At 44.3% G+C, this 26637-nt stretch overlaps 2 protein-coding genes across 5 annotated transcripts in view; one reads left to right on the forward strand and one right to left on the reverse strand.

Annotated features, from left to right (window-relative positions):
• Positions 1-25255, reverse strand: part of CEP95 (centrosomal protein 95) — a 39327-nt gene extending 14072 nt beyond the window's left edge. For both annotated transcript variants that reach the window (XM_006146784.3, XM_006146783.3), the window contains exons 1-11: positions 25132-25255; positions 23426-23554; positions 21813-21920; positions 18199-18309; positions 11961-12066; positions 9816-9931; positions 7128-7259; positions 5521-5708; positions 2199-2311; positions 1886-2015; positions 367-520 (exon numbers count right to left, since the gene is read on the reverse strand). In XM_006146784.3, the coding sequence (XP_006146846.1) occupies positions 367-520; positions 1886-2015; positions 2199-2311; positions 5521-5708; positions 7128-7259; positions 9816-9931; positions 11961-12066; positions 18199-18309; positions 21813-21920; positions 23426-23554; positions 25132-25150 (1306 nt within the window). In that variant the 5' untranslated portion in view covers positions 25151-25255. The remainder of the gene's footprint in view (positions 1-366; positions 521-1885; positions 2016-2198; positions 2312-5520; positions 5709-7127; positions 7260-9815; positions 9932-11960; positions 12067-18198; positions 18310-21812; positions 21921-23425; positions 23555-25131) is intronic.
• A 97-nt stretch (positions 25256-25352) lies between these two features.
• Positions 25353-26637, forward strand: part of DDX5 (DEAD-box helicase 5) — a 9129-nt gene continuing 7844 nt past the window's right edge. Inside the window, exons 1-2 of one of the 3 annotated variants that reach the window (XM_006146780.3) lie at positions 25353-25495; positions 26045-26223. In XM_006146780.3, coding sequence (XP_006146842.1) covers positions 26180-26223 — 44 coding nt within the window. In that variant the 5' untranslated portion in view covers positions 25353-25495; positions 26045-26179. Of the gene's footprint in view, positions 25496-25615; positions 25756-25943; positions 26224-26637 lie in introns of those variants that run through there. The other 2 variants (XM_006146781.3, XR_001370246.2) reach the window with 2 other exon arrangements.

Consider the following 26637-nt stretch of genomic DNA (forward strand, 5'->3'; position numbering starts at 1 on the left):
CACAATCCCTTCTCCTCCATTCTCCTCTTGGGATCTTGGGCACGCACGCACACGCGCCCGGCGTGAGTTTTAAGCCACCGGGTCCGGGACACGAACCGCAGTCGACTACGTGAGAGTCCAGCGACATAGCCATTACGCCAACTGCTGGTTCCCCCAAGAGGAGAATGGAGAAGTGACTGCCGCATGGCCATTACACCTGGGGGGTGATTTCTCACTTTCCCTCTCACTGCCTCTGTCTCTCCCCCATGAGCACATGTACCCTATGGCAAAAATCTAAAAACCAAACCAAACCAAAACAAAACAAAAACTAGAAGTACCTTACAGCTCACATGGGTGCCCTACTCTAAGCCTCTCTAGCAGAAGTACCTGGCCGTGGCTTCTTTGGCCCATACTCCATGATGCTGTCACTGTGCTGAGACAGAGCCTCCTCATTTCCGCTCTCCACCTCTTCGTTTCCAGTGTCATCTTCTTTATGGTCAGTCTTATCTTTAACTCGATCACCCAAGGCACTTCTTAACATCTATTGAGAAAGCTAGTTTGAGTATCTTTTTCATCTACTTCAGCAAAACACAAACTGGTAAAAGTATACAGACCATTTATTGTTATTATTTTTTTAATTTGACCAGAGACAGAGAGAGAAAGGGAAAGTCGTAAAGAGCAAGCTGCCAGGTCCGGGGCCCAAGCTGCGGTTGGCCCTGTGGGAGTCCAGCACCCTTGTCCATCACGACACCTCCCAGTCCTGATAGTCAGAAATTTATAGCTGCTAGAGCACATTTTGTTTTTGAAGGGTATGAGTGCTACGGCTATTCAGTTTTAATTAAAAAAAAAAAAAAACTTTAGAGTAAATCACATAGGGATTTCAATGGTACCCCAAAACTGTAATATATTTTCTGAGAAACAGTGATCCATCATCCAATTTTATGCCAGATCTGGCTTTAGTGACAAAAGGAAACCATGTATATATAAATATATCTAAAGAGAAAAGGTTTAATATTATCATTTATGTTAAATGATTGAGTTTGTAGCAAAATTCAATAAAGTATAGATAAATCTGTACCAAACCTGATTATATCACAAAAGGCTTAGATATCATTGTTTATGTCCCACCTGTTTGACTTATAAAACACAATTTTTTTTTGAGATGTTTTTGCTAGAGGGTGTGTGCGCTCGCCAGAAAGACAGACAGAAAGCAAGAAATCACCCCCAGCGGGGATGGCCATGCCGTAAGCCCTTCTCCTCTCGGGATCTTGGACACACAGGCACACATGCCCAGCATGAGCTTAAACCACCAGGTCCAGGACTCGAACTGCGATCGACTACATGGGAATCCAACAACGTAGCCATTACACTAACTACTGGTCCTGAAACATAAAAATTTTTTAAAAGATTTTTTGCCACTTGGGACCAGTGGACTCCCATATGGCAGACCTTGAGGCTTGCTTTCTCACTTTCCCCTTCTCGTTCTCTCTCTGGAAATATTAAAATAATAATGAAGTTAAATAAAATAATTCTTAAAAAAAATTTTTTTTTTTTTGCCACAGGGCACATGCACTCTCTGGAGAGAGAAAGATGGAGAAATCAACCCCGAAGGAGGATGGCTACTCTGCATTCCTGTCTCCATTTTCCTCTCAGGATTTTGGTCACACACGCACATGTGCTCTGTGTGATTTTCAAGCTGCCAGGTCCGGAACTTGAACCGCGGTCAGCCGTGTGGGAGTCCAGCACCTTAACCACCACACCAAATGCTGGCCCCATGGAACACAATTTTTACAGTAACTACAACACAACTCATTTCTAGTATCTGTACTTAGCTTCCACCTTCAATTGGGAAATCAGTGAAATGTCAGTAACCCACAGCACTCAGTACAGACAACACAGCACTTGCCCAGTCCAGTTCAGACAGCCGTTGAGAGAGTTTCTCTGACACTGCGTGCAGTTCTTCTTCCGTTAACCTCTTTCTTCCCCTCTGAGGGAGAGGTGAATCCCAAGCTGAGGCTGCAGCTCTGTTTTCATTTCTGTAATAAGTGACCATGTGACATTTAAGTAGCCAGGCATATTTAGTATAAAATTACTGTCATAGTACACATGCTTTACTAACTATTTCACAGTAACTTGCAGAGCTAAATTAGAAGAGCACACTCCTAACTTCAAATCCTTCGTGAAGACACGATAAATACTGAAGCTTACAGGAGCAGTACCTTTTTCCTTTGGGAAGGTTTTTTATCCTAGAGCCTTGAACCTGAGCTGAACACACTTCCTGTTTGCCATCTTTAGGCAACTCAGAAGTTAAGAAAACTCTATCTTCTGGTTCCTGTTGAAAACAGAAAAAGTAGATTTGAAAAAGTTACAAAGACAAATTTTTTGGAGGGTAAGGGAGTGTCCATGACTGTTAGGTCCCCTCTCCCTATACCACAGAGAGAAGCACTCTCTCCATGTTTTTCTGTTTTAAGTTTATTTATTTACTTTTATAAGTGAGACAGAAAGATGCAGACAGTTGAACCAGTGGGTGGCATGGTAGTTAAGGTGCTGGACTTAAGTTCATGGCTGACTGAAGTTCAAGTCTCAGACCTGGTGGCTTTCTCACTTTCTCTCTCTGCCCCCTTTTCTCTATCCCTCTGTTCCTCACTCCTCCTTTCTCTGGTGAGTGCACGTACCCTGTAGTGAATTAAAAAAAAATAATAATAATAATGATAAATAAAATTATTCTTTAAAATATTAAATTAAGGGAACCAGCAGTTAGCGTAATGGCTATGTCGCTGGACTCCCACGTGTCCCGGACCCGGTGGCTTCAAACTCACGCCGGGCACGTGTGCATGCGTGCCCAAGATCCCGAGAGGAGAATGGAGGAGAAGGGATTGCGGCGTGACCATCCCCCCTGGGGGGTGATTTCTCGCTTTCTGTCTCTATGTCTCTCTCTGTCTGTCTGGCGAGCGCACGCGCCCTACAGTGAAAATCTCTCAAAAAAAAAAAACGTCGCTGCCCAAAGCTAAAATCTCTCAAAAAAAAAAAAATTTAAAAAAAAAAAAGAGACAGTATCCTCAACCTGTCCCAATACCATATCCACTCCCACTAGACCCTGATCATGGTCCTGTGTTACCTGGTACACTCAGGGAGGATTCCATGTGCAAACCCAGAACCTGCCCATCTGGGTAACCCCTGCAGTGTCACGCTGTATCATAGTACCAGCCCCTCATGTTTGTTTGTAAATACTTCTGTCAAAAAACAGCCCCCTCCTTTTACTTTTTTGCCATAGGTTATATATACTTGCTGGGGAGAGAGAGAAAATCCCTTCTCCTCCATTCCTGTCTCAGGATTTTGGGCACATACGCCTGACATAACTGTCAAGCCACCAGGTTGGGGCTTTGAACTGCGGTTGACCAGTGCCTTAACCACCACACCACCTGCTGGCCGAGCATAGAATACCCTATTAATACCCAGTGCGTTAGAGCAGTGTCTATAAACTTGTGCTTGGTAAAAAGGTTGGCTCAACGTGCCACTGGAATATCAAAGCAGTGAGATTTCTGAAACATGAAATTTCAGACGTTATTACTATATCTGATGATGAAAATATGATCAAATCATAAATGGAAAGTATACAAGTTTCTATTTTTCATATCAGGGAGTTAACACTGTCCAAAGTCAAATAACACAAAGATAAAACCAAAATATGAATGTAAACTCTTTATGTTTTAAATAACTTTTTTTTTCCAGGACATCTTTTCTATTGCGCACATGCGCTCGCCAGAGAGACAGAAAGTGAGAAATCATCCCCCGGGGGGCTGGCCCCCTGCAATCCCTTCTTCTCCATTCTGGGCACACATACATACAAGCCTAGCCTGAGTTTTAAGTCACTGGATCCGGGATTCAAAGTGCTGTCAACCAAGTGGGAATCCAGGAACCTAACCATTATACCATCTGCTGATCCCTTAACTAACTTATTTCTTGGGGCCAGTAGATGGCATGGTGGGTAAGGGTGCTGGATTCCCACATAGCCAACTGCGGTTCAAGTCCCAGACCTGACAGCTTGCCCTCTCTGTTCTTTTTTTAAAATATTATTTATTTTATTTTATTTATCATCGTTTGCTATAGTGCACATGCATTTGCCAGAGAGAGAGAGACAGAGAGAGAGAGAGAGAGAGAGAAAGAGAAAGAGAGAAAGAGAGAAAGAAATTAGGAAAGTGAGAAAGGAAGCCACCAGGTCCGGGACTTGAATCGTGGTCGGCTATGTGGAAGTCCAGCACCTTAACCACTACGCCACCTGCTGGCCCCTTGCCCTCTCTCTACTAAAGAAGAAAAAAGAAAAAGGAAATGGACTAAGATATTAACAGTAGTTCATGCTGGATAATGGGAATAAAGATGGATGGTTTTCTTTTTTCATACTTTCCAATATTTTTAAAATGTGAAATTATTTAAGGACATAAAGCATTCTGGTTTCAAATCCTGACTCTACACTTGCTGTGTAGCCTCAGACAAGATAATTAACCTCTCCACATCAGCTTACCATGGGTAGTAATCCAGAGTTGTTTTGAAAAGTAAATTATTCAGGGACCAGTTAGCGTAATGGCTATGTCTCTGGACTCCCATGTAGTCGACCACGGTTCGAGTCCCGGACCTGGTGGCTTAAACTCAGGCAAGGCACGTGTGCACGTGTGCCCAAGATTCCGAGAGGAGATTGGAGGAGAAGGGATTGCGGCATGGCCATTCCCCACCGGTGGGGGGGGGATGATTTCTCGCTTTCTGTCTCTCTGTCTCTCTCTGTCTTTCTGGCAAGTGCATGCGCCCTCAGGCAAAAAAACCAAAACTCTGAAAAAAAAGGAAAAGTATTCAATACCTATAAAGGACCCAGAACTGTGCCTGGCAAAAGTTAACATTCGGTATATACTAGCTTATATTATTTCATTATTTCTTTTTTCAGAGATTCATCTTGTCCCCATCTTCCTAGCACAAGACCATGCAAGTGTATACAGAGGTAATTTTTTTAATAATTACTTTATTTAACTTTATTTATTCATTAATGTATTTTAATTTGACCAGAAAGGGACAGAGTGAGAGAGAAAGAGAGAAAGTGAGAAAGCAAGTTGCCAAGTTCAGGACTTGAACCATGGTCAGCCATGTGAGAGTCCAGCGACCCCAACCACTATGCCACCTACCAGTCACCAGAGGTAATTTTAAGAAGTACAGTGCTTTGATTAGTCCAGTATGTTTGATTACCATTCCAGCAGAGTCCTCTTTGAACATAAAAACTTCCATTACGGGCCAGTCAGTGGTTTGGTGGACTCCGCATGGAGGTCAATTGTGCAGTTCAATCCCAGAGCTGGTGGCTTGAGAAACATGCTGAATGTGTGGATGTGATGCCCAAAAATCCCACGTGGAGAATGAAGGAGAAGGGACTGCATCATCGCCATCTGCCCTGAGAGGTGCTTCCTCATTCCCAACCTCCTCCCCTCCCCCTCTACCCACAGTACATTAAAAAGCAGACAAAAAACTTTTATCAAATCGCAAACAAGCTTTTCCACTTACTACAGACACTGCCTCTCCAGTAGAATTCACGGCAGGGGAGCAGCGACTTGCCTGCAAGTACTCTTTTCCTATAGGGCAGGGGGCTCGAGGCTCGGCAGGGTGGTAGGGGGGATGTAAAGGAATGGCTGCTCGAATAGGCTCCCCGAGCTTCCTAGCACTTGGAATTACACTGAAAGAAGGGGTTTCCGCTAGTAAGACAAAAATTAAAAGTAGACATTACAATGAAAAAAAAAAAAAAAAAAACAAGAAGTCAGCTTATATATACACATACCTATGTAAAGATGTTCACATTAATTAGAAAATGTCTTAAGACTTGATTAAAACAACACACACACACAAATAAGTAAATCAGGGACACATTTTCAACAAGTAAGAACCTAATTAAATCTAGATGAATATTCTAATGTTACTATCAAAAGAATGTTTCCTGTAGAGGCCAGCAGGTGATGTAGTAGTTATGGCGCTGACTTCCACATGACTGATCGCAGCTTGAATCCCAGACCTGGTGGCTTGAAAATCACACCAGACGCATGTGAGTGCGTGCCCAGGATCCCAGGAAGAGAATGGAGAAGGGATTGCAGTGCAGCCATCCCCCTGGGAGGGTGATGTCTCACTTTTGTCTCTGTCTCTTCCTGGTGAGTGCACACACCCGTGATGGCAAAAACTTCAAAATAAAGTTTCCTGTAAGTTATTTTAAAATAATGCAATATTGGAAGCAACAGAAATGGCTTAAAATATGGCTGTGTAAATCATAGTTCATCCACAATAAAAAAAACTTAACGGCCATTAACAACAATGTAATGCTACCATACAAAAATCTCAGACTACAGTAAGGAACAAGAACATTTTTCAAGTTACTGTAGTTATCATTCAGTATCATTGAAGACTACAAACTGATACACTAACGTATTAAAAACTCTCAATTGCCTTCAAAAACAAAACAAGTCTCTGAGAAGATTCAGATAATAGTAGATGCAAAATATGCAACCTCTTAAGCAAAAAATCATTGTTCATAATTAGTAGTAAACATTTACAAATAAGATATAAAGCTTGGGCCAGCCAGTTGGGTGGCTAGATCCCACGTGGCTGGCTATGTGGTTTGAGTCTTGGACCTGGCAGCTTGATAAAAACCCCAGGTGCACATGTGTGTTTGCCTAAAATCCCCAGCAGATAATGAAGAGGAGATTGCTGTATGACCAACCTCCCTGGGGAGTGCTTTCTTACTTTCCCTCTCACTCTATCTCCCGTGAGCACACATGCCTTATAGCAAAATTTTAAAAAGAAAAAAAGTAACGTAAAGCTAAAAGGAATCTCAGGACCGGTAGGTGGCGTGGAGGTTAAGGCACTGGATTCCCATATGGCCAACCATGGTTTGAGTCCTGGACCTGGGAGCTTGCTTTCTCATTTTCCCTTTCTGTCTCTCGGGTTAAATTAAAGCATAATAAATAAAATTAAATAATTATTTTTTTAAAAAAAGCTAAAAAGAATCTCAAAGTACAGACAACAAAAGTAAAAAGGCTATTAACAGTAACAGCAATTACCCAAGAACTAACAACTATCCCCAACTCAACAGGAGTCTAAAGAACTGACAACCCATTGTAACTCACTGTCTTCAACAAAGGATGTTCTATTCTTGGACAAAAAACTAGATGAGGGAGGGCTGAATACATCTTCACGTGATTTAGAACTCGGTGAGGTTGAAGCTTTTTTAAACTGTGTATCATTAGAACCATGGGGACCTAGGAGAGAAAACATTGAGGGTAAATTTTTAGATTATCAAGATAGTTTGCTGAACATTATACTAAAAGCTGCTTAGGGGGAAAAAAGTTCTGTGCTCTTGGGGGGAATCTCAGGAAGAACCTGTTTAAGGAACGATGATGGTCCAGTTGCTTCAATCACCAATTATTTTTACAACCACTAGATAATAAGATGCAGTTCTGTAGCCCAGGATCACTAGCACAGCCTAAAAGCAGAGTTTCACCATTTTTCCATTAGTTTGCTTTAGAGAATAGGCACTGCATTGTAGAAATGCTGGCTGTTGTATGCACGGATCTCTGGATATGAAGGGAACCGAGGCAGGGGTCTTGGCTAGGACCACAAAGATTGACAGTCCAGAAACTGAAGCCAAAATAGATGGCCTGTGACGGTATATGACGATCATGTGACATCTAATTTAAAAGGAAGCTGCCATAAGCCCTTTTATCACATCAAACCCAAACGCCTCCACCAGGTCCCTCTCTCAATCTGTCCTCCTGTGCTGTAGTTGTGTAACTCTTTTTTTTTTTTTGGAGAGCTTTTCGCTATAGGGCACGTGCACTCGCCAGACAGACAGAGACAGAGAGACAGAAAGCGAGAAATCACCCCCCAAGGGGGGATGGTCACGCTGCAATCCCTTCTCCTCCATTCTCCTCTCGGGATCTTGGGCATGCACGCACACGCACTCGGTGTGTTTTAAGCCACCAGGTCCGGGACGCGAACCATAGTTGACTACGTGGGAGTCCAGCGACATAACCATTATGCTAACTGCTGGTCCCCCAGTTGATATCACAGAACTCATTTCTAAAATCAGCATTCCTTCCATCCTATCAATTTATGTGACATTCTTCCTTCAAGAAACATTCTGGTATCACCTACATTTGACTGATCATTCCATTCCTCTGCTTATCGCAACAGCAACCAATGTCTTTGGTCTACTGTGTGACCTTGCAGACTTAGGATCTTCAAACAGAGTTCTTTGGAATGCAGTGTGTTCCTTGGGATCAGGGTATTAATGCTGAATGGGATTTAAGAGATGGTTTAGCACAACGCCCTCATTTCACACGTGAAGATGCTGGGCTCCAAAAAGATAAGCACCTTGTCCACAGTCACACAGCCAGTGGCAGTCTGGGTGAGTATGAGAGCCACTTGGTTTCCCATTTAATGGCCCTAATTCCACTGTGGCATCTTGTCATTCTGTTTAAAAAAATACTTATTATGGCCTAATGTTTTGCTAACTTTTGGAACACGAAGATGAGCATGGCTAATTGTACTATGAACTGTATTTTACTCATGTATTCTATTTATCAGCTACCCCGTGAAAGCAGGGATGCATGCCTGGCATTTACCACTGTATCACCTCCACCTGGCACAGGAAAGGCGCTGAATAATATGTGCCGAATGACTGTGACGTGGCCACTGTCCCTGGAACTCACAGTTTATGTCACACTCCTAAGTTACCACACAGTGTGTGGATGGTGTGACTGAAATAGAGAAGCCCACACTATAGAACAGAGCCGCAGTGCCTAAGGAAGGAGGTGGAGTCCGCCAGGAATAGAAGGAAGAGAATGTCAGCAAAGAAAACAGTACAATGCCTGGGAAGGGCGAGGCAACCAAGGTGGGCAAGGCAGGGGGATGTCTAGAGGAGAGGAAGCAAGGAGGGTTCCACCTGGGGCTGGGAGATACTCAGGTCTGCTGTGTACAGACAGTGGACTGCTGGAAATGTGGCCTGAAGCCTGTGAGAAAAATTGCCACTGGTTGAATGAAAAACATGAGTCAACCAGTTCAGGAAATACCAATTAAGGAGTACTCTGAAAACATGACCAGACAGTATGGCTGACCCAGAACTCTCTTCCCAGGGTATCAGGTCCCACAGTTGAGGTGACAGCCCCATCAGTATCCACTCACCTGCCCACACTGCCTGGAACTTGCACTTGACTGTGCTGGCAGACACCTACCTACATTTAGTGGGCACTGGCTGCATTCTGAAATTTAAATTCTGAATTAAAATTAGGGTGTTCTCTATTTTTCTTTATTTTAAACACTCCTAAGTATAACTATATGTTGAATAGCACTCATTGATAACTACTCGGGGCCAGCAGGTGGTGTGGTGGTTAAAGTGCTGAACTCCCACATGGCCGACTACAGTTCATGTCCTGGACAGGGTGGCTTGCGCTCTCACTTTCCCACTCTCTGGTCAAACTAAAAACTAATAATTAAGGGACCAGCAGTTAGTGTAATGGCTATGTCATTGGACGCCCACATAGTCGACCACAGTTCAAGGCCCAGACTTAAAATCACACTGGGCATGTGTGCGTGCATGCCCAAGATCCTGAGAGGAGAATGGAGGAGAAGGGATTATGGTGTGGCCATCCCCCTCCGCCCCCGGGGGGGGGTGGGGTGATTTCTCACTTTCTCTCTGTCTCTGTCTTTCCGGGTAAACGCACAGGCCCTATAGCAAAAACCTCTTCCAAAAGAAAAATAAATAAATAAAAAAAATTAAAAGTAATTCTTAAAAAAGAAAAAGCACTACTACTTACCATTACTTCTTAGAGAAAAGGTGTGTGCTGTGTCTCCGAGTCTGATTATCTCACCAGTAGAATCAGCTTCCTCTCCATCCCAAGAGGGGCCCAAGGCATCAGAGGATAAGGAGCATCTGAAAGAATTTCCTTCCTTACTTGGGGCTCGGCCTGACCCCACAGGGGCTCTCCTGTGAGGACCCTTCAACCAGGCCTGTGGGTGTTCGGACTGCTCATTGCTGGGCACAGAGAGAGAGAGAGAGACTTTCATGTCTGCTACTCATCACTTACTGCTGCTTCTCTATTTTGTTTTGACAGGTAAGGGAATGATGGAGACAGCTGTGTGTAAGTGTCAAGGATTAAATGTATGGAAGACCACACACCGAGAAGAGCAACACCGGTGACTCTATGGGGATGACAAGGGTAGGACATTAATTTTGCACTAAATATCCTTGAATCAGGGCTGGCAGGTAGAGTGGTGGTTAAGGGCGCTGGATTCCCATATTGCCGACTGCAGTTCCAAGTCCCGGACCTGGCAGCTTGCTTTCTCACCTTCCTCCTCTCTCTCTCTCTCTCATTCTGTCTTTCTCTGGTCAAACTAAAATAAATAAGTAAATAAATGAATAAAGTTAAATAAAATAATTCTAAAAAAAAAGTTAAAAAAAAATCCTTGAATCATTTCACATTTGCAAATTTTGTTATTTAAAAAAAAATCTAATAAAGAGGGGCCAGCAGGTGGCATAGTGGTTAAGGGCTCTGGACTCCCACATAGTCAACCATGGGTCAAGTCCTGGACCTGGCAGCTTGCTTTCTCACCCTTTCTCTCACTCTGTTTCTCTCTGGTCAAATAAAAAGAAAGAAAGAAAGAAAGAAAGAAAGAAAGAAAGTTAAATAATTCTTTAAAAAATCTAATAAATAAAAAGACTGTCAACTTATGATGGTCTCCTTTGAGACACATTTTTCACAGTATACCTAAAACAGAAGGAATTGCCTGTGCTTTCCAAATAAGAAAACAGCATAAAAACAAGACAAAAAAAGCCCTAAGGATTATTTAAAAGAAAGTCATAGCATCATACTGAACCTCTACTTAGCAAGACATACAAATATGTAATAATACATCTTGTCTAAAAAAAAATAGCGCAAGCGGCCAGTAGGTGGCGTGGTAGTTAAGGCACTGGACTCCCACACAGGGTACCATAGTTCGAGTTCTGGACCTAGTGGCTTGCTTTTTCACTTTCCCTCCCTCTCTCTGTCTCTCTGATGTACGCATGAGCCCTATAACAAATAATAATAAACAAAATTAAATAGTTCTTTTAAAGTAGTACAAACTTTAATGCTATATTGATCATGAAGGTACAGTAACGAGGTTTTTTTTTTTTTGGGGGGGGGAGGTTTTTGCCATAGGGCATATGCACTTAGTAGAGAGAGCCAGAAAGAGAAAAGGAAAGTGAGAAATCACCCCTTAGGGGGATGGCCACACCCCAATCCCTCTTCTCTTCTTTCATTCTCCTCCTGGGGCTTTGGGCCCACATGCACACATGCCCAGTGTAATTTCCAATTCATTCATTTTATTTTTTAAAATAATTATTTAATTTAATTATTATTATTACTATAAAAATTCTACCAGAGAGAGAGAAGGAAAGTAAGAAAGCAAGCCTCCAGCGACCAGCAGTTGGCATAATGGCTATGTCGTTGGACTCCCATGTAGTCAACTGAGGTTCGGGTCCCAGACCCAACGACTTAAACTAACGCTGGACACATGTACGTGCATGCCCAAGATCCCAAGAAGAGAATGGGTTGTGGTGTGGCCATTCCCCCTGGGGGGATGATTTCTCGCTTTCTGTCTCTCTCTGTCTTTCTGGTGAGTGCACACGCTCTATAGCAAAATCCTTTAAAAAAAGAAAAAAATCTCTGTACCTTGCCAGTTTTCTAATACAGGAAAGCTGAATTTTGATGACCAAGGGAAAAATGAAAAATGAGGCAGTTCAGACTGAGAATTAAGAATTGTATAAGCTCAAGATCCTTCTTCATACCCCTTCAGAAAGGTTTAAGTTAATGAAATTTTCCTAACAGCTTGGTTTTTGGGTGCCACTCTGGTATACTGTGTGCAGTTTAGAAGAAAATGTGTAACTGGTTTTGATTAAATCCACAGGCACTGGATGCTACCTCCCAGAAGAAACTCTTCTCCATGATGATTTAGATTCTTTAGTGCTTTCTGGCTCTTGCAAAGGTTCTCCTTGATGGGATTCTTTAAAACACGGTACAGTTTCACCTGTTCAGAGCACATAGAAACAAGAAACCCTAAGTCAATACTACTTTTTCTATACGCGAGGTAGGGAGAGTAAGGACAGTGAGGTACCCCCAGCTCATCCTCGGTTCTTGTCAAAGTGCCAGTAGAAAGGACCAAATTGTCACTTGTGATGACCACATAGATTCAAGTGACAAGGAAACCACAGAATATTGTTTAAGCAGGGTCTACAGTTATATTTGCAATGTTTGATATTTTTCAGCCAGGGCAGAGGTACATTCCTTATTCCTTGTAACTTCTCCATCAAAAGGAGTGTCTGCGGCAGTCAATCAGGATGACTGAAAAACACGACTGTGTCACCCTACTTCCAGCTCTGAAACAATCATGGTTTAAACTAAGAGCCAGACCATATCAAAGCTTGGGTGAAATCGTCCCCAATACCTTCAGCCTTTACCCCACCCCAAACAGACCTGAGGAATACACCTCTCACCAGCAGCAGTAACTCACAGGCCGTGATTTCTGGAGATACATGGGGGAACCCTCCTACAACTCCGATTTACCCTCTATGGGCTCCCTTGCACACTGCGAGATGTCTGCTATCAAAACCCACCTTCATTTTATTCTGTCTCTGCATTTATCAAGCGACATTTTAATAACATTAGCTCACACCTATTGTGCATTTACTCTGAGCTATGCTCTGTTTACTCTCATCCTTCATGACAACCCTGCCGGAATCCCAGGTGAGTGGCAGGCTGAGAGAGCTGCAGTCACACAGTGAGGAACAGGAACCCACTCTGCACTGTGGCCTGCCTTAGGATCTTTAGTGACAATGCCAGCTCCAGTCCCAGGGAGGGCTGTCCTGCACAGCTGACGTGACTAGTAATAAGGAAGATTTATTCCCCGTTACCGTTAATTGGCATTTTGTTTGTTTTTTAGGGTTTTGTTTACTTTTTTGCCATAAGGTGCATATGCTCTCCAGGGGGAGAGAAAGAGAGAAAAGGAAAACTGAGAAATCACCCCAAGGGGATGGCCACACCACAATCCCTTCTTCATTTTCCCTCTAGGGATTTTGGGCACGTATGTACACATACCCTGTGTCATTTCAAAGACACTGGGTCCAGGACTCCAGTCTAGCACCTTAACCACTATACCACCTACTGGTTCTTTTTTTTTTTTTGGAGAGGTTTTTGCTATAGGGCACATGCACTCGCCAGACAGACAGAGAGAGAGAGAGAGACAGAGAGACAGAAAGCGAGAAATCACCCCCTGGGGGGATGGCCACGCCGCAATCCCTTCTCCTCCATCCTCCTCTTGGGATCTTGGGCACGCACGCACACGCGCCCGGTGTGAGTTTTAAGCCACCGGGTCCGGGACGTGAACTGCGGTTGACTACATAGGAGTCCAGCGACATAGCCATTACGCTAACTGCTGGTCCCCACCTATTGGTTCTTAATTGGCATTTTAAAGGATCTAATCAGGGCCATGCCAGTGGTGTGGCCAGTTAGGGCAGCAGGATCCCATTTGGCCAACAGCATGGTTTAAGGCCCAGACCCAGCAGCTTGGAAAACATGCCAGGCATAGGTACATATGCATGCCTGAAACCCCAAGAGGAGAATAGAGCAGAGACGGTGGCTTGGCCATTCCCCCGGGCGAGGGATGCTTTCTTACTTTCCCTCTGTCTCTGGCAAGCACGCATGCCCTATAACAATTTTTTTAAAAAGAGAGAAAAAATAATCTACCCAGCTCTAGGTAATACTATGAATTAAGTATATTTTTGATCTGCAAAGGTGCCAACTTGGTGTTACCACGTGGGAAAGCCTATGTGAGCACTCCCTACTGGCACTGCTTAACTCGCCATCCTACCGACTTCTCTTGGGAACATCCCTCAGCTGTCACTTCCACCAGATTCACACTACTCTCTCGATTCTGTCTTCCTCTCATCGCACTGCTTAACTCGCCATCCTACCGACTTCTCCTGGGAACATCCCTCAGCTGTCACTTCCACCGGATTCACACTATTCTCTCGATTCTGTCTTCCTCTCATCTCCACTGCCCTGCCACCCTTCCCCTCTACATGATTTAGTGTCAAACTGTAAACAATGCTGCTGCCTTTGCGATGTTTCAGATTAATCTCAAACTCTTTACTTAGGGGTAGTTTTCTACCTCTTAACCTTGCTGTTAAAAATGAAAAGCCACAGGGCCAGCAGTTAGCGTAATGGCTATGTCGCTGGACTCCCATGTAGTTGACTGTGGTTCGCGTCCTGGACCTGGTGGCTTAAACTCACGCCGGGCACGTGTGTGTGCATACCCAAGATCTGAAGAGGAGAATGGAGAAGGGACTGCGGTGTGGCCATCCCCCCTGGGGGGTGATTTCTCACTTTCTCTCTCTCTGTCTCTTTCAGGTGAGTGCACATGCCCTATAGCAAAAACCTCTCCCCCCCAAAAAAGGCCTGTGTATCACCTACCCCTCGATTGGGTGAGTTCCATATAGTACACTTCTACTAGTCTCTCCGAATTCATGTTATTACTCCTTTTTCTTACTGGCCAGAGGGTGCATGTATTCACCAAAATCTGTGAGGTTATATGTTCCAGTTCTTGTAAGCCTCAGGCCATGGAGCTGGCGCCCCCTTCTGTGTTTTTATTGTATTTATGCCAGTCTCCCTGCCTTGAGAGTAATAAACATTATATGCAGCTGTGACTCCTCCCAGAGTGCCTGCTCAGACATTAACACATACTAAACATTCAAACACTTGAAATGAAAAAAGAAATCTCTCGGGGCTAACCCTGGGGCACAGTGGCTCAATGCAGTGCATGGGGAGCTGGATCCCACACGCGGACATGGTCACGTCCCAACCCCAGTGACTTGAAAAACATGCCTAGGTGCACGTGTGTGTATGCCTGAAGTCCTGACAGGATGGAGAAATGGAGGAAAAGGGCTTGTGGTGTGATCCCGACCCAGAGATGCCCTCTTTCTCTCTTTCTCTCTCTGGAAGATTTAAGCACCTTCTGGCAACTAAAGGAAAATAAACAAAAATTTCCAGTGTGGTGCACATTTCTATCTTTCCTTCTAGCCTTTTTTTTTTTTTTAATCTTTTTAAAAATTTGTCAGAGAGCATGTGTACTTGCCAGAGACAGAGAAGAAGAAAATACCCTCATACGGGGAATGATTACACTGCAATCCCTTCTCCATTTCTCTACCCTGTCAGGATTTCAGGCATGCATGCACATGCACACGTGCACACACACACACACACACAGCATGTCTCTCGAGCTGCCAAGTCTGGGACTCCAACCACTGGGTCTGTGTCTTTTTTCTTTTTTAATAATTATTTTATTTTAACTTTATTATTATTTTCCAATTTGACCAGGGAGAGAGAGGGAAAGTGAGAAAGGAAGCCACCAGGTCCAGGACTTAAACCATGTTTGGTCATGTGGGAGTCCCATGCCTTTAACTACCATGCCACCTGCCAGCCCAGGTTGAATCGCAGGGCTGGCCATGTAAGATGCAGCTCCCTTAACCACCAGGTCACGGAGCCAGACACCCCCTTCCAGCTTTTAAATCATTTTAGTAACAATGACTAAAGGTAAGAAACTATCTCTAACTAAAGACATTCATTTCTAAGGTTATGAGACCAGCAGTTAGCGTAATGGCTATGTTGCTGGACTCCCACATAGTCGACCACGGTTCAAGTCCCCGACCCGGTGGCTTAAACTCACGCCGGTTGCGTGTGTGTGCGTGCCCAAGATCCCGAGAGGAGAATGGAGGAGAAGGGATTGCGGTGTGGCCATCTCCCCTGGGGGGTAATTTCTCGCTTTCTGTCTCTCCCTGTCTGGCGAGCGTACGCGCCCTATAGCAAAAAAACCTCTCCAAAAAAAAAATTTCTAAGGTTATAACAATAGCACAGCCTACCCCAATTTTTGTCTTAATTTGAGTTTTTATGTTACCTGAGGTTGCTGTTGAAAACTATTTTTTTGTTTTCATAATTTTTAAAGAGAGGTTTTTGCTATAGGGCATATACATTGACCAAAGAGACAGAGAGAAAGCGAGAAATCACCCCCCAGGGAGAATGGCCATGCCGCAATCCCTTCTTCTCCATTCTCTTCTTGGGATATTGAGCACGCATGCCCCTGTGGCGATTTTTTTTTTTTTAAGAGGTTTTTGCTATAGGGCGCTTGTGCTCACCAGATAGACAGAGAGAGATGGAGATATGGAAAGCGAGAAATCTCCCCCCAGAGGGGATGGCCACGCCTCAATCCCTTCTCCTCCATTCTCCTTGGGATCTTGGGCACACATGCATATGCACCCAGCGTGAGTTTTAAGCCACTGGGTCCGGGACGTGAACTGCGTTCGATTACGTGGGAGTCCAGCGACATAGCCATTACACTAACTGACGGTCCCCCATGTGGCGAATTTTGAACTGCCAAGTTAAGGACTCAAACCACAGCTTGCCATGTGGGAGTCCAGTGCCTTAACCACTACGCTACCTACTGGCTCTGACAACTGTTTTTGGATAACTTTATAACATAAGAATAGGTAAATCTACTGATTAATATTAACTGGATTCTACACGGCCGACCATGGTCCAAATCCTTGCGCTAGGGGCTTAAAGCTGGAAACATGTGCATGCATGCCCCAAATCCCAACAGAATAGAGAAATGAAGGAGAGTGAACTGTGGTATGCCCATGCCCCCTTGGGGTTTGTTTTGGCCCTCTCCATCTGTCTCCCTATATATATATATTTAATAATTATTTTATTTAACTTTATTTATTTACTTACTTAGTTTTTTAAATTCAACCAGAGAGGGACAGAGAGACAAAGTGAAAAAAGCAAGCCACCAGGTCTGGGACCCAAACCATGGTCAGCCATGTAGGAGTCCAGAGCCCTAAACACCACGCCACCTGCCGGCCCCCAGATTATATATTATTTCATCTATGACCTCTGGTATTACTTATCTAATCTCCAATTGCTGGATGATGATGATGATGATGATTTTTGGCAATGGTAACATAATATATTCCTTCCAGCATTTATTGTCATTGTATGTGTGTGGTTGTGTTGTGTTTTGATTTGTTTGGCAAGGTCTTGCTGTGTCACAAATTCCTTCCTTAGCTTCCCAAGCAGCTGGGACCACAGACACAAGCCACTGCGCTTGGCTTTTTAGTTGGCTTTTTAGGGTAGGCTGGGAATTGAACCTAGGCCCCCATGTAGCCTCAGCCCACCAGGTAGCAGCATCCAGTGCATGCTACTGTAACTGGTCCAGCCTGACTTTCTTTGGTATATTTCCTCAGGATAAATTCCAAGAAATACAATTTATTGAGCCCAAGATGAATAACTGCATAGGCACTGCTGATTGAGTTTTGACAATAACAACATTTTTGGATAACCGTATGGTAATACCGATCTCCATAATTATCTTTTAAAAACGTAATATTGGGACCAGCAGATGGCATAATGGTTACATCACTGGACTCCTATGTAGTCAACTACCGTTCATGTCCCAGTGGCTTAAAACTTATGACAGGTACGTGTGCATGCGTGTCCAAAATCCTGAGAGAATAGAGAACGGATTGTGACATAGCCATCCCCTTAGGGGGTGATTTCTTGCTTTCTGTCTCTTTGTCTCTTGTCTTCCTGGCAAGTACATGCACCCTATAGCAAAAATCTCTCAAAAAAAGCAAAAAACATAAAGTCAAAATTATACACAATAAATTGTTCAGTGTGGGGAACTGAGCTGCTTAAAGAGTAAGATTAAAAAAAAAATTAAGTTGCAACATACATTATTAGTTCAAGACAGAGATACCCTAACTCTTCCTATTAATGCCTTGGTTATATCCACATTTATAACATAAATGACAGTTCTGACATAGGAAATTTTGGAGTAAGGAATTCACGCAATAACAGGACAATAATTTAGCCAGAAATTTAGGATTCTATTAGATTAGCTTTAAAGTAATGTATACACAACATCCAAGTTAACAAAGGACATGCTAACAGTCTGGGATTGAGTTTCTAACCACTTGGAACAGAAAGAACTGTATGCAGTACACTGTATTAGTGATTTTGCTTCCCATGAAGAAAAACAGGCAAAAAGGCAAAAAAAAGGACAGAATAACACAGAATGTAGATCAAACCAAATTTCCATATTTAAACTTACTTTTCTCATAAGATGTTTCACTGATGTGTTCTGTAAGATATTCCAGCAACCCATCAAATATTTCTAGGAGATTCTTTATAGATTCTTTGTCTCCTTTCACTATATTTTCTCCTGAATACAGAATACAAAGAAATTCAGTCAATACCTCTGAAAAGTCTCACAATCACTTCTCTTTCATTCTCCTCTCGGGATCTTGGGCACACATGCACTCACGTCCGGCGTGAGTTTAAGCCACAGGGTCCAAGACTCGAACTGCGGTTGACTAAATGGGAGTCCAGCGACATAGCCATTACGCTAACTGCTGAGTCCCCCTAAAACCCTTTTAAATATCATCCCATTCACATTCTCTCCAGTCTAACATCCACTTTATACTCAGATGTTAATCTTTAAACAGTCCCTAGCATAGTACCTGGCCTGTAATAGATTTCTAAGAGATGTTAAGTTGAGGGACCAGCATATGGTGTAATGGTTACAACGGGGACTCTCACAAAGTTGACCATGGACCTGGGGGCCTAAAGCTCATGCCAGGTACATGCATGTGTGCCCAAAATCCCAAGAGGAGAATGAAGAAGAGACTGCAGTGTGACCATTCCCCCGGGGGATGATTTCTCACTGTCTCTCTCTCTAGTGAGTACACTGTAGCAAAAATCTCTCTTCAAAAAAAAAAAAAGTTAAGTTCAAACATTAACTAGAGATGGGTTGAGGGGACGGCAGGTGGCACAGTGGTTACGGCACTGGACTCCCACATGACCAACAGGGATTCAGGCACCTTGCCTGCCTTCCCAAAGTCCCAGGAGGAAAATGCAGAAAGGACTGTGGCTTGGCCACCTCTGCCAGGGAGTGATTTTTCACATTCCCTCTCTTCTCCAGCCAGTATACATGCCCTATGGCAAAACCCTAAATAAATAAATAAAATAAAATAATGCTGTGATGCAAAACCTAACCCAGAATTGTGACGTTTTACACTACTACTAGTAGACTATGGTAGACAGTTTTTTTCAGTTCAAAACAATTAACCAAAAATCTTGTTTTTAAGGGCTGTGTTTTTCTGGCTTAAGATGTGTTAAGTATGCCCCAAGGGCACATTTAAAGACATAGGTTTCCAGGGTGGGGAGTATACACTGCCAACCAGCAAGTAAGACTGCTCACCAGAATGCAGTGCTTCCTGGTATAGGAGAAAGTGCTTTCAACAAAACAAGGAGTGAAAAGCTGCATTGTGGTCTACTGGAAGAGGTAAGCGTTCTGCCACTTTTCAAGGGATGGGTATAATTTGTCGTGTCAGCTCTGCATTTTAAATGCTTCAAATACATGTGTGGTTATAACCTCATTAGACTGTTTACTAAGCACAAATCCCAGAAGCTGCCCTACTTGGGTGATAAGGCAATTCCAAAAGAACAGACAAACTCTTGGAGTATCTCTCAAAATAAATGATCTCCAAACTGATTTGCCACATTACTCACCTAACACTGCGCAAAAACTTGAGTATTTTCTCTGCAAAAATTTGTTAACAATACCAAATTAAGAGATGTAAATGACCTATCATAATGAACACTTATGTCTTTTAACTTATCAAAGAATAAATTAACAGTATAAATCTTCTGTGGCAGAAGTAGTTTCAAGTTGCCAGCCTGAAGTAATTGACTACAATAATCCTCATTTCTCACTGTCCACAGTGACTTATAAATATACCTTTTATGTTTGGTTTTAGAATACAGCACACTACACTCTTATTTTGGAGAAAGTCTCAAAATGGTTCACTTTAAAATCTTTTTTTAAAAAATAACATGGTTTGGAGCTGGCAGTGGCATGATGTTAAGGGCACTGGACTCCCACATGGCCAACCATGGTTCAAGTCCCAGACCTGGCGGATTGCTTTTTTTTCCTCTCTCTCTCTGTTGCTCTCTCTTGCTCTGTCCCTCTCTGGTCAAAACTAAATAAAGTTAAATAATTTTTTTTTTAATGGTTCAAAATTCAAAGTGTACAGTGAACACTCTCATCCCTTGTCCTGTAGCTCTAAAGTTATCCCCGTTGAAGGCAAACAGTATTACAAGTTTCTTGTGTTTCTAGAGATTCCTTCCCATGGCAATCAACTGTACTTTTGTTTTTACAAACAGTAGCATACCCTGCATATTATCACTGTAACTGCACCCCGTTTTTCTCACACAACATGTGTTAAAGTTTGGCCCCCTAATATGAAACATTGGTTATAAAGAGCATCTTTATATATTTTGTTATTTATTTACTTTGTTATAGGGTTTGTACACTCACCAGAGAGTGACAGGGAAAGTAAGAAATCACTGCCCCCATGGAGCATGGCCACTTCACAATCCTCCTTCATTCTCCTTTTGGGATTTTGGGCACGCACATATATGCACATACACCCAGCATGTTTTTCTTTCTAACTTTTTTTAAAAGAATGATTTATTTAATTTTATTTATTCATTCATATATTTCAATTTGGCCAGAGAGAGACAGAGAGAGAGAGAAAGAGAGAGAGAGAAAGTGAGAAAGCAAGCCACCAGGTCTGGGACTCAAACTGTCGTCAGCCATGCGGGACTGTCCAGCGCCTTAACAACCATGCCACCTGCTGGTCCCTACCCAGCATGTTTTTCAAGCTGCCAGGTGTAGGACTCAATGGAGTCGGTCAAGTGGGATCTAGTGCTTTAACCACCACGCCACCTGCTGACTTACCATTTACTTTTTTAAGGATAGGATCTCATTATCTAGTCAGTGATCCTTCTGCTTTAGCCTTTCTAGTAGGTGGGGTTAAGGCACAGGATATTGCACCAGGATTTTAGAGTGGGCTGGGAACTGAATGTAGACCTCCATGTGGCCTCAAAAAAAAGCAGCAGCACCACCGTGGCTGGGTCTATCAACTTTTACACATGCAGTTTACTGTAGGGAGCTATCATAATTTATCTAATGAGTCCCTATCGGTGGTCATTCAGGTGTTTCTAAATTTTAGCAACTACAAATGAGCAGCATGGATATGCTCTAAAATAACAGTAACAAAAAACATACCTAAAATTACTAGCTAGGATACTTACCTTTCAGACCCAGATATTTCACAAACTCAATCTTCAACCTTCCTGGAAAAGCTGTGCTATAAAGTTGCCCTAAATATACAGATTGTCGAGACCAGCAGTTGGTGTAATGGCTATGTCACTGGACTCCCATGTAGTCAACCGCCATTCGATTCCTCCCCGGACCTGGTGGCTTAAACTCATGCCGGGTGCATGTGCACACGTGTCCAAGATCCCGAGAGCAGAATGGAGGAGAAGGGACTGTGGCATGGCCTTCCCCCCTGGAGGGTGATTTCTTATTTTCTGTTTCTCTGTCTCTCTCTTTCTGGGGAGCGCATGTACCCTACAGCAAAAACCTCTCCAAAAAAAAAAAATGTGTGTGTGTGTGTGTGTATATATATTATGTGTGTGTGTGTGTGTGTACATATATATACACACACACACATAATATACATAAATTATCTTGGCTCAGTCTTCCAGTTTGGTCTATTCTAGAAGCTTTCTCATTTAATTAGCTGAAGGTCTACCTAAATTTTTTTTTTTTTTTTTTACTAAAATGCATAATTATCTAACAGTTACATATGTACCAACCTGTTATATGAGACAGGCTAACCTGCAGGTAATCCAAGGCCAGAGAATCAATTACTGCTTGGACATTGTGTGCCTCATCCTCTTGACTCTTGGGAATTGTTATGAGGTCTGTGGGGAAAAAAAGTTACATAATTTTGCATTCAGGAGGGCCCAAGGTTTCCCCTCTCTGTCCTGCCCAGGCTTCTGGGGATAAGTAAATTCATCTGCTACAAAAGTAAGCTCTGTCAGGACCAGCAGTTAGCGTAACAGCTATGTCGCTGGAGTCCCATGTAGTCGACTGTGGTTCAAGTCCCGGGCCTGGCGGCTTAAACTCATGCCAGGCACATGTACGTGCATGCCCGAAGATCCCGAGAGGAGAATGGAGGAGAAGGGATTGCAGCGTGGCCATCCCCCCTGGGGGGTGATTTCTCGCTTTCTGTCTCTCTCTCTCTCTCTCTTTCTGTCGAGCGCACGTGCCCTGTAACCAAAAAAAAACTCTCCAAAAAAAGAAAAGAAAAAAGAAAAAAAAGCAAGCTCTGTCCAAACAGAACAGATTATGAAGTACAGATAAAATTAACAGTCTGATTTCTACATAGTAGAATCTTTATTGTTTGATTTTGGTTACATATTTATTTTACCCAACATGTATGTAAACATGCTTTTCAACAAGCACTATGTAAAGGAAGATAAAGTGGTCCATAAATTATTTATTAGACTTGGGGAACCAGCAGTTAGCGTAATGGCTATGTCGCTGGACTCCCACGTAGTCGACCGCAATTTGCGTCCTGGACCCGGTGGCTTAAAACTCACCCTGGGCGCATGTGCGTGCGTCCCCCAAGATCCCAAGAGGAGAATGGAGGAGAAGGGATTGTGGCATGACCATCCCCCCGGGGGGGGGATTTCTCGCTTTCTGTCTCTATGTCTCTCTCTGTCTGTCTGGCGAGCCCACGTGCCCTATAGCGAAAACCTCTCCAAAAAAAAAAAAAATGTATTAGACTATAACTAGGCAAAACACTGGACTTTAACCCACAACTGTGAGCTGCTTTCCATGAGAGGAAAAGCAAAAACAAAACCAGCAAGGGTACAGGAGGGTTCCCATGTGTCCTGTTAAAACTGCCTACTAGAAACTATTACCACAAAGATTTAAGAGGGCAGGACAGACTGGAATGTGGAAAGATCTTAATATCAAGTTAAGTTTGGAATTTCTCCTCTGCTTTTGAGAAAGACGAACCCTAGAGACAGTTGAGACTAGCACCACAGGTGCCAGCTGGAGGCCATCCCACTCCTGGAGGTGATGAGGGCACTGGCTCATTGCTATCGATGGGAAAGGAGGAGACTGCACAGATCTCTTAGTACGTAATGGACACAAACTATCGTATATGAAAAAATGGAGACAACAGAGAACCTATGGGTAATGACCCTGAGGTATCTAACTGAGGATACAGCAAAATGATGTAGCACTTTGGAAAGAAATGAGTAAGTCACAACTAGCAAGATGACAGGACACTTAAATGTATTAACTGTCTTCTCAGTAAGTAAGATTTATGCAGTACAAACACCAATTCTTATCTCCAATACTGGCTCAGTAACGGAATAAGATATAGACACAATTTTCCACTTTTTAATATCCTTACCTGGTACCTTTTCTCCCAAAATGGATTGATACAGAGCAATAAAGACATTAGCATCACAGTCTTCAAGTTCATGTATCCTCAGGTGTATGTGACATTTAAAAAGGAGGTTATTGGCAAGGGTTATCCACTCTGAAAAGAATGAAGAAAAAGAGATCAGGGTTTTTTTTGAGAGGTTTTTTGCTATAGGGGGCATGCACTCACCAGAAGGACAGAGAGACACTGAGAGATAGAAAGTGAGAAATCACCACCACCCCCCCGCAGCGGGGATGGCCACGCCACCATCCTGAGTTTAAGCTACCAGGTCCGGGACTTGAACCTCAGTCGACTACATGGGAGTTCAGCAACATAGCCATTACACTAACTGCTGGTCCAAAGAGATGAGTTTTAAATAGCAGTGGAAAAAGTCAAGACACATTTTAAAAAACCAACAACCTCAACACAGACATTGAACCCTGCTTAAGGTATCTGATACACAGATTTCAAATGTCCTCCAAGGCATATTTTTGAAAAATGTACTTAACTTCTTGGGATGATATTCAGAGTGCTATAATTTCCATGTAGTCAAATCTATAATGCAAAACCAATCTGTACTATTGCAACCTAAAATATGAAGGTGTTTTAGTTAAAACATATTTACGAGTAAATGAGAATATTATGTCATAAACAGGATAGATTGTTAATGATAAACTAAGGTTACTAGGAACAAATTAATGGGTGTTGTTTCAAATTCCCAGTGGTATTGATCATGTTTTTACCCAATTATCTTGTACAAGTTAGGACTTCTCTGGTGCCCAAATACGCGGTGATTAATTCAGTTAAAAACTGGAATAATGACACATACGCGAATGCATTTGTCAGTTCTTCTCTTTTATTGTACTTTATGCATAAAAAAGAAAATAAGTATGTAAAAACACCCCCAAAGTTCAGAACACATTACCAATACTGTTAAAGTGCTTGTGTATTACATCCTCTCCTACCCCAGATACTGCTGGGACTGGCCAAATTTAAGAGTTTCTCAATTTAGAAAGCTCGAAACACTTGTCACCTGAAATCAGTGGCAATTAAGGGGAAAGCACTTTTATTAAGTATTAGACACATCTCTAGTATGTTCTGGACAAAAGGTGCGTGTGTGGCTGTGTGTGCGCCTTCAATGCACATTATCTCCCTCATTTTTCACAACTGGTTTGTGCTCTGTCCCGGCAGAAGGGATGAAAGCGTCCTAGACAACGAAATCATTCGCTTTGAAAGGCAGTGGTAGAGAAAGCCGGTAACTCTAGAGGGCACTAAAGAGGGGTGGGAAAAGGCACAATTCTCCTTCGGTGAGGACATCAACAGACTTGAACACTATTCCTCGAAAGACCAATAAAAGCGAGGCACGGCCTCAGTTCCCACAATGCAGGAGCGGAGAGCACACTGACTCGCGAGTCCAGGGAAATATACGAGTCCGAGGAAGACTGACCGCTTTCTGTGGCCCCGATGTGCGTCCCACCCGCCGTGCCACAGGGTCCCACTCTCTTCCACCCCATACCGCTGCCCGGAGAGAAGACGGAGCGAGGCTGAGATTCTAACCACAGAACCCGCGACTAGGACGGGCTGTCTGGCAGCCACGAGCCCCAGCACAGCCCAGACCTAGTCCAGACGCGCTGAGGTCTTCGGGGAGCTGTGGCCTCAGTCCCCACACACCAGGGCTCCAGACCGAGACTCACCAGCCTCTGAGCCGGCCATGCCGCGGAGGCAGGTCGCAGCGGGTCTCCAAGCGGACGCGCGGTGGACGGTGTCCTGGAAGGGCCGCACCACACAGTCCCGGCGCTAGGTGGATGGGGTACAGGGTACCGGGGCAAGGGGGGGCGAGGAAGGGAGGGGAGGGACTTTAAAACGGCTTCTCGCCGCTGATTGGCCACTAGAGGAGCACTTCCTTTGGCAGCACGCGCCTAGGCGGCGGTTTGCGAGCTCCGGATACCATTCTCCGCGGTCAAGATCCCGCTAAAGGGTTCTTGGGTCGTGGGGTCACAAGCCAGGTGATCCCGCAGTCCTGGCCAGACTCCCGGAGGTATCAGAAGTGAACTTCCGGTGAGCTGTTTTGTTAATGTATTCCTCCGCCGACGCCAACTGGGAAAGTAGTGCGGTCTGCTCGTTAGATGGGAGGGGCGTCACGTGACGATGGCAGGCCCCACCTTCCTGTCTCACTTGGTCCGGGGCCTGAGGGCGGGTTGGAGACGTAAACATCTCCGAGGGGGGAGAAGGGGTTGGCCTGTGCTGGCCATTTTGTTGCACGGCTGGACCTGGGAAAGGCAGGGTGGATTGCTTGAGGTGTAGCAGACGAGAAAAAGGTGAAGCCGACAGAGAGCAGGATGTGGTTTCTCAGGGGCGGGTGGGCCCAGTCGTGAAAGGAGCAAAAAAACAGGCGTCTCTGGTGGAGGGCCGATGGGGGAGGGGCGAGAACATGGCGGAGCCCGGAACGCCGGCGGGCGTTGCGGCCGCTGCGCAGGGGGCGGGGTGATTAGGTCATAGAGCGGCTCCCAGCATGCTCTGCGGCGGAGGAGGCGGTCCAGGGTATAAAACCGGCTGCCGGGACCCAGCCGGCACCTCATTCATTTCCACCGGTCTCTGGTTGTGCAGCTCCGGCGCTTGTCATCGCCGTCCTTCCGCCGCTGCCGCCCCCGCAAGGCTTCGCCGTCGTCGAGGCCACTTCCAGCGACTCGTCGCTCCCGATTCTCTCCGCTTCGTTCCCCACCAACCGCAATCATTGACGCCATGTCGGGTTATTCGAGTGACCGAGACCGCGGCCGGGATCGAGGGTGAGTGTGGGAACTGACCGGGTAGTGGGGGATGGGAGAGCGGGTGAGGTTGGCGGGGGGACCTCGCGGTTTAAACTCGGTGTTTTCAACCTCTTGGGCCTGATTTGTCGTAGGTTTGCGCCATTTTGGTGTTTTGATATTCACGTAAAAGTGGTTAGGAGAGTGTTTGTTAACCGCTGTCAACGTTCCCTTTTTTATTTGGGGCGAGGGGAGCCATCGAGGCCTCGGTGATATAGCAGCTGTTTGGGGGGATCCGGAGGAGCGTATTATGAGGGAAGAAAAGCCAGCGTTTCGAGGCGGACGAAAGACTTGCTGCTAGGTGCGGCCTTTCTGAGAGCGTTTTAGGGGCGCCGAGAATGTTAGAGAGGCGAGAGGGCTGCTTGCGAAGCCACAGGTGCGGGAGGGGGGGGGGGG

This window comes from Tupaia chinensis, unplaced genomic scaffold (genome assembly GCF_000334495.1).
Source record: "Tupaia chinensis unplaced genomic scaffold, TupChi_1.0 Scaffold000187_1, whole genome shotgun sequence".
In the NCBI taxonomy this organism is placed as follows: domain Eukaryota; kingdom Metazoa; phylum Chordata; class Mammalia; order Scandentia; family Tupaiidae; genus Tupaia; species Tupaia belangeri.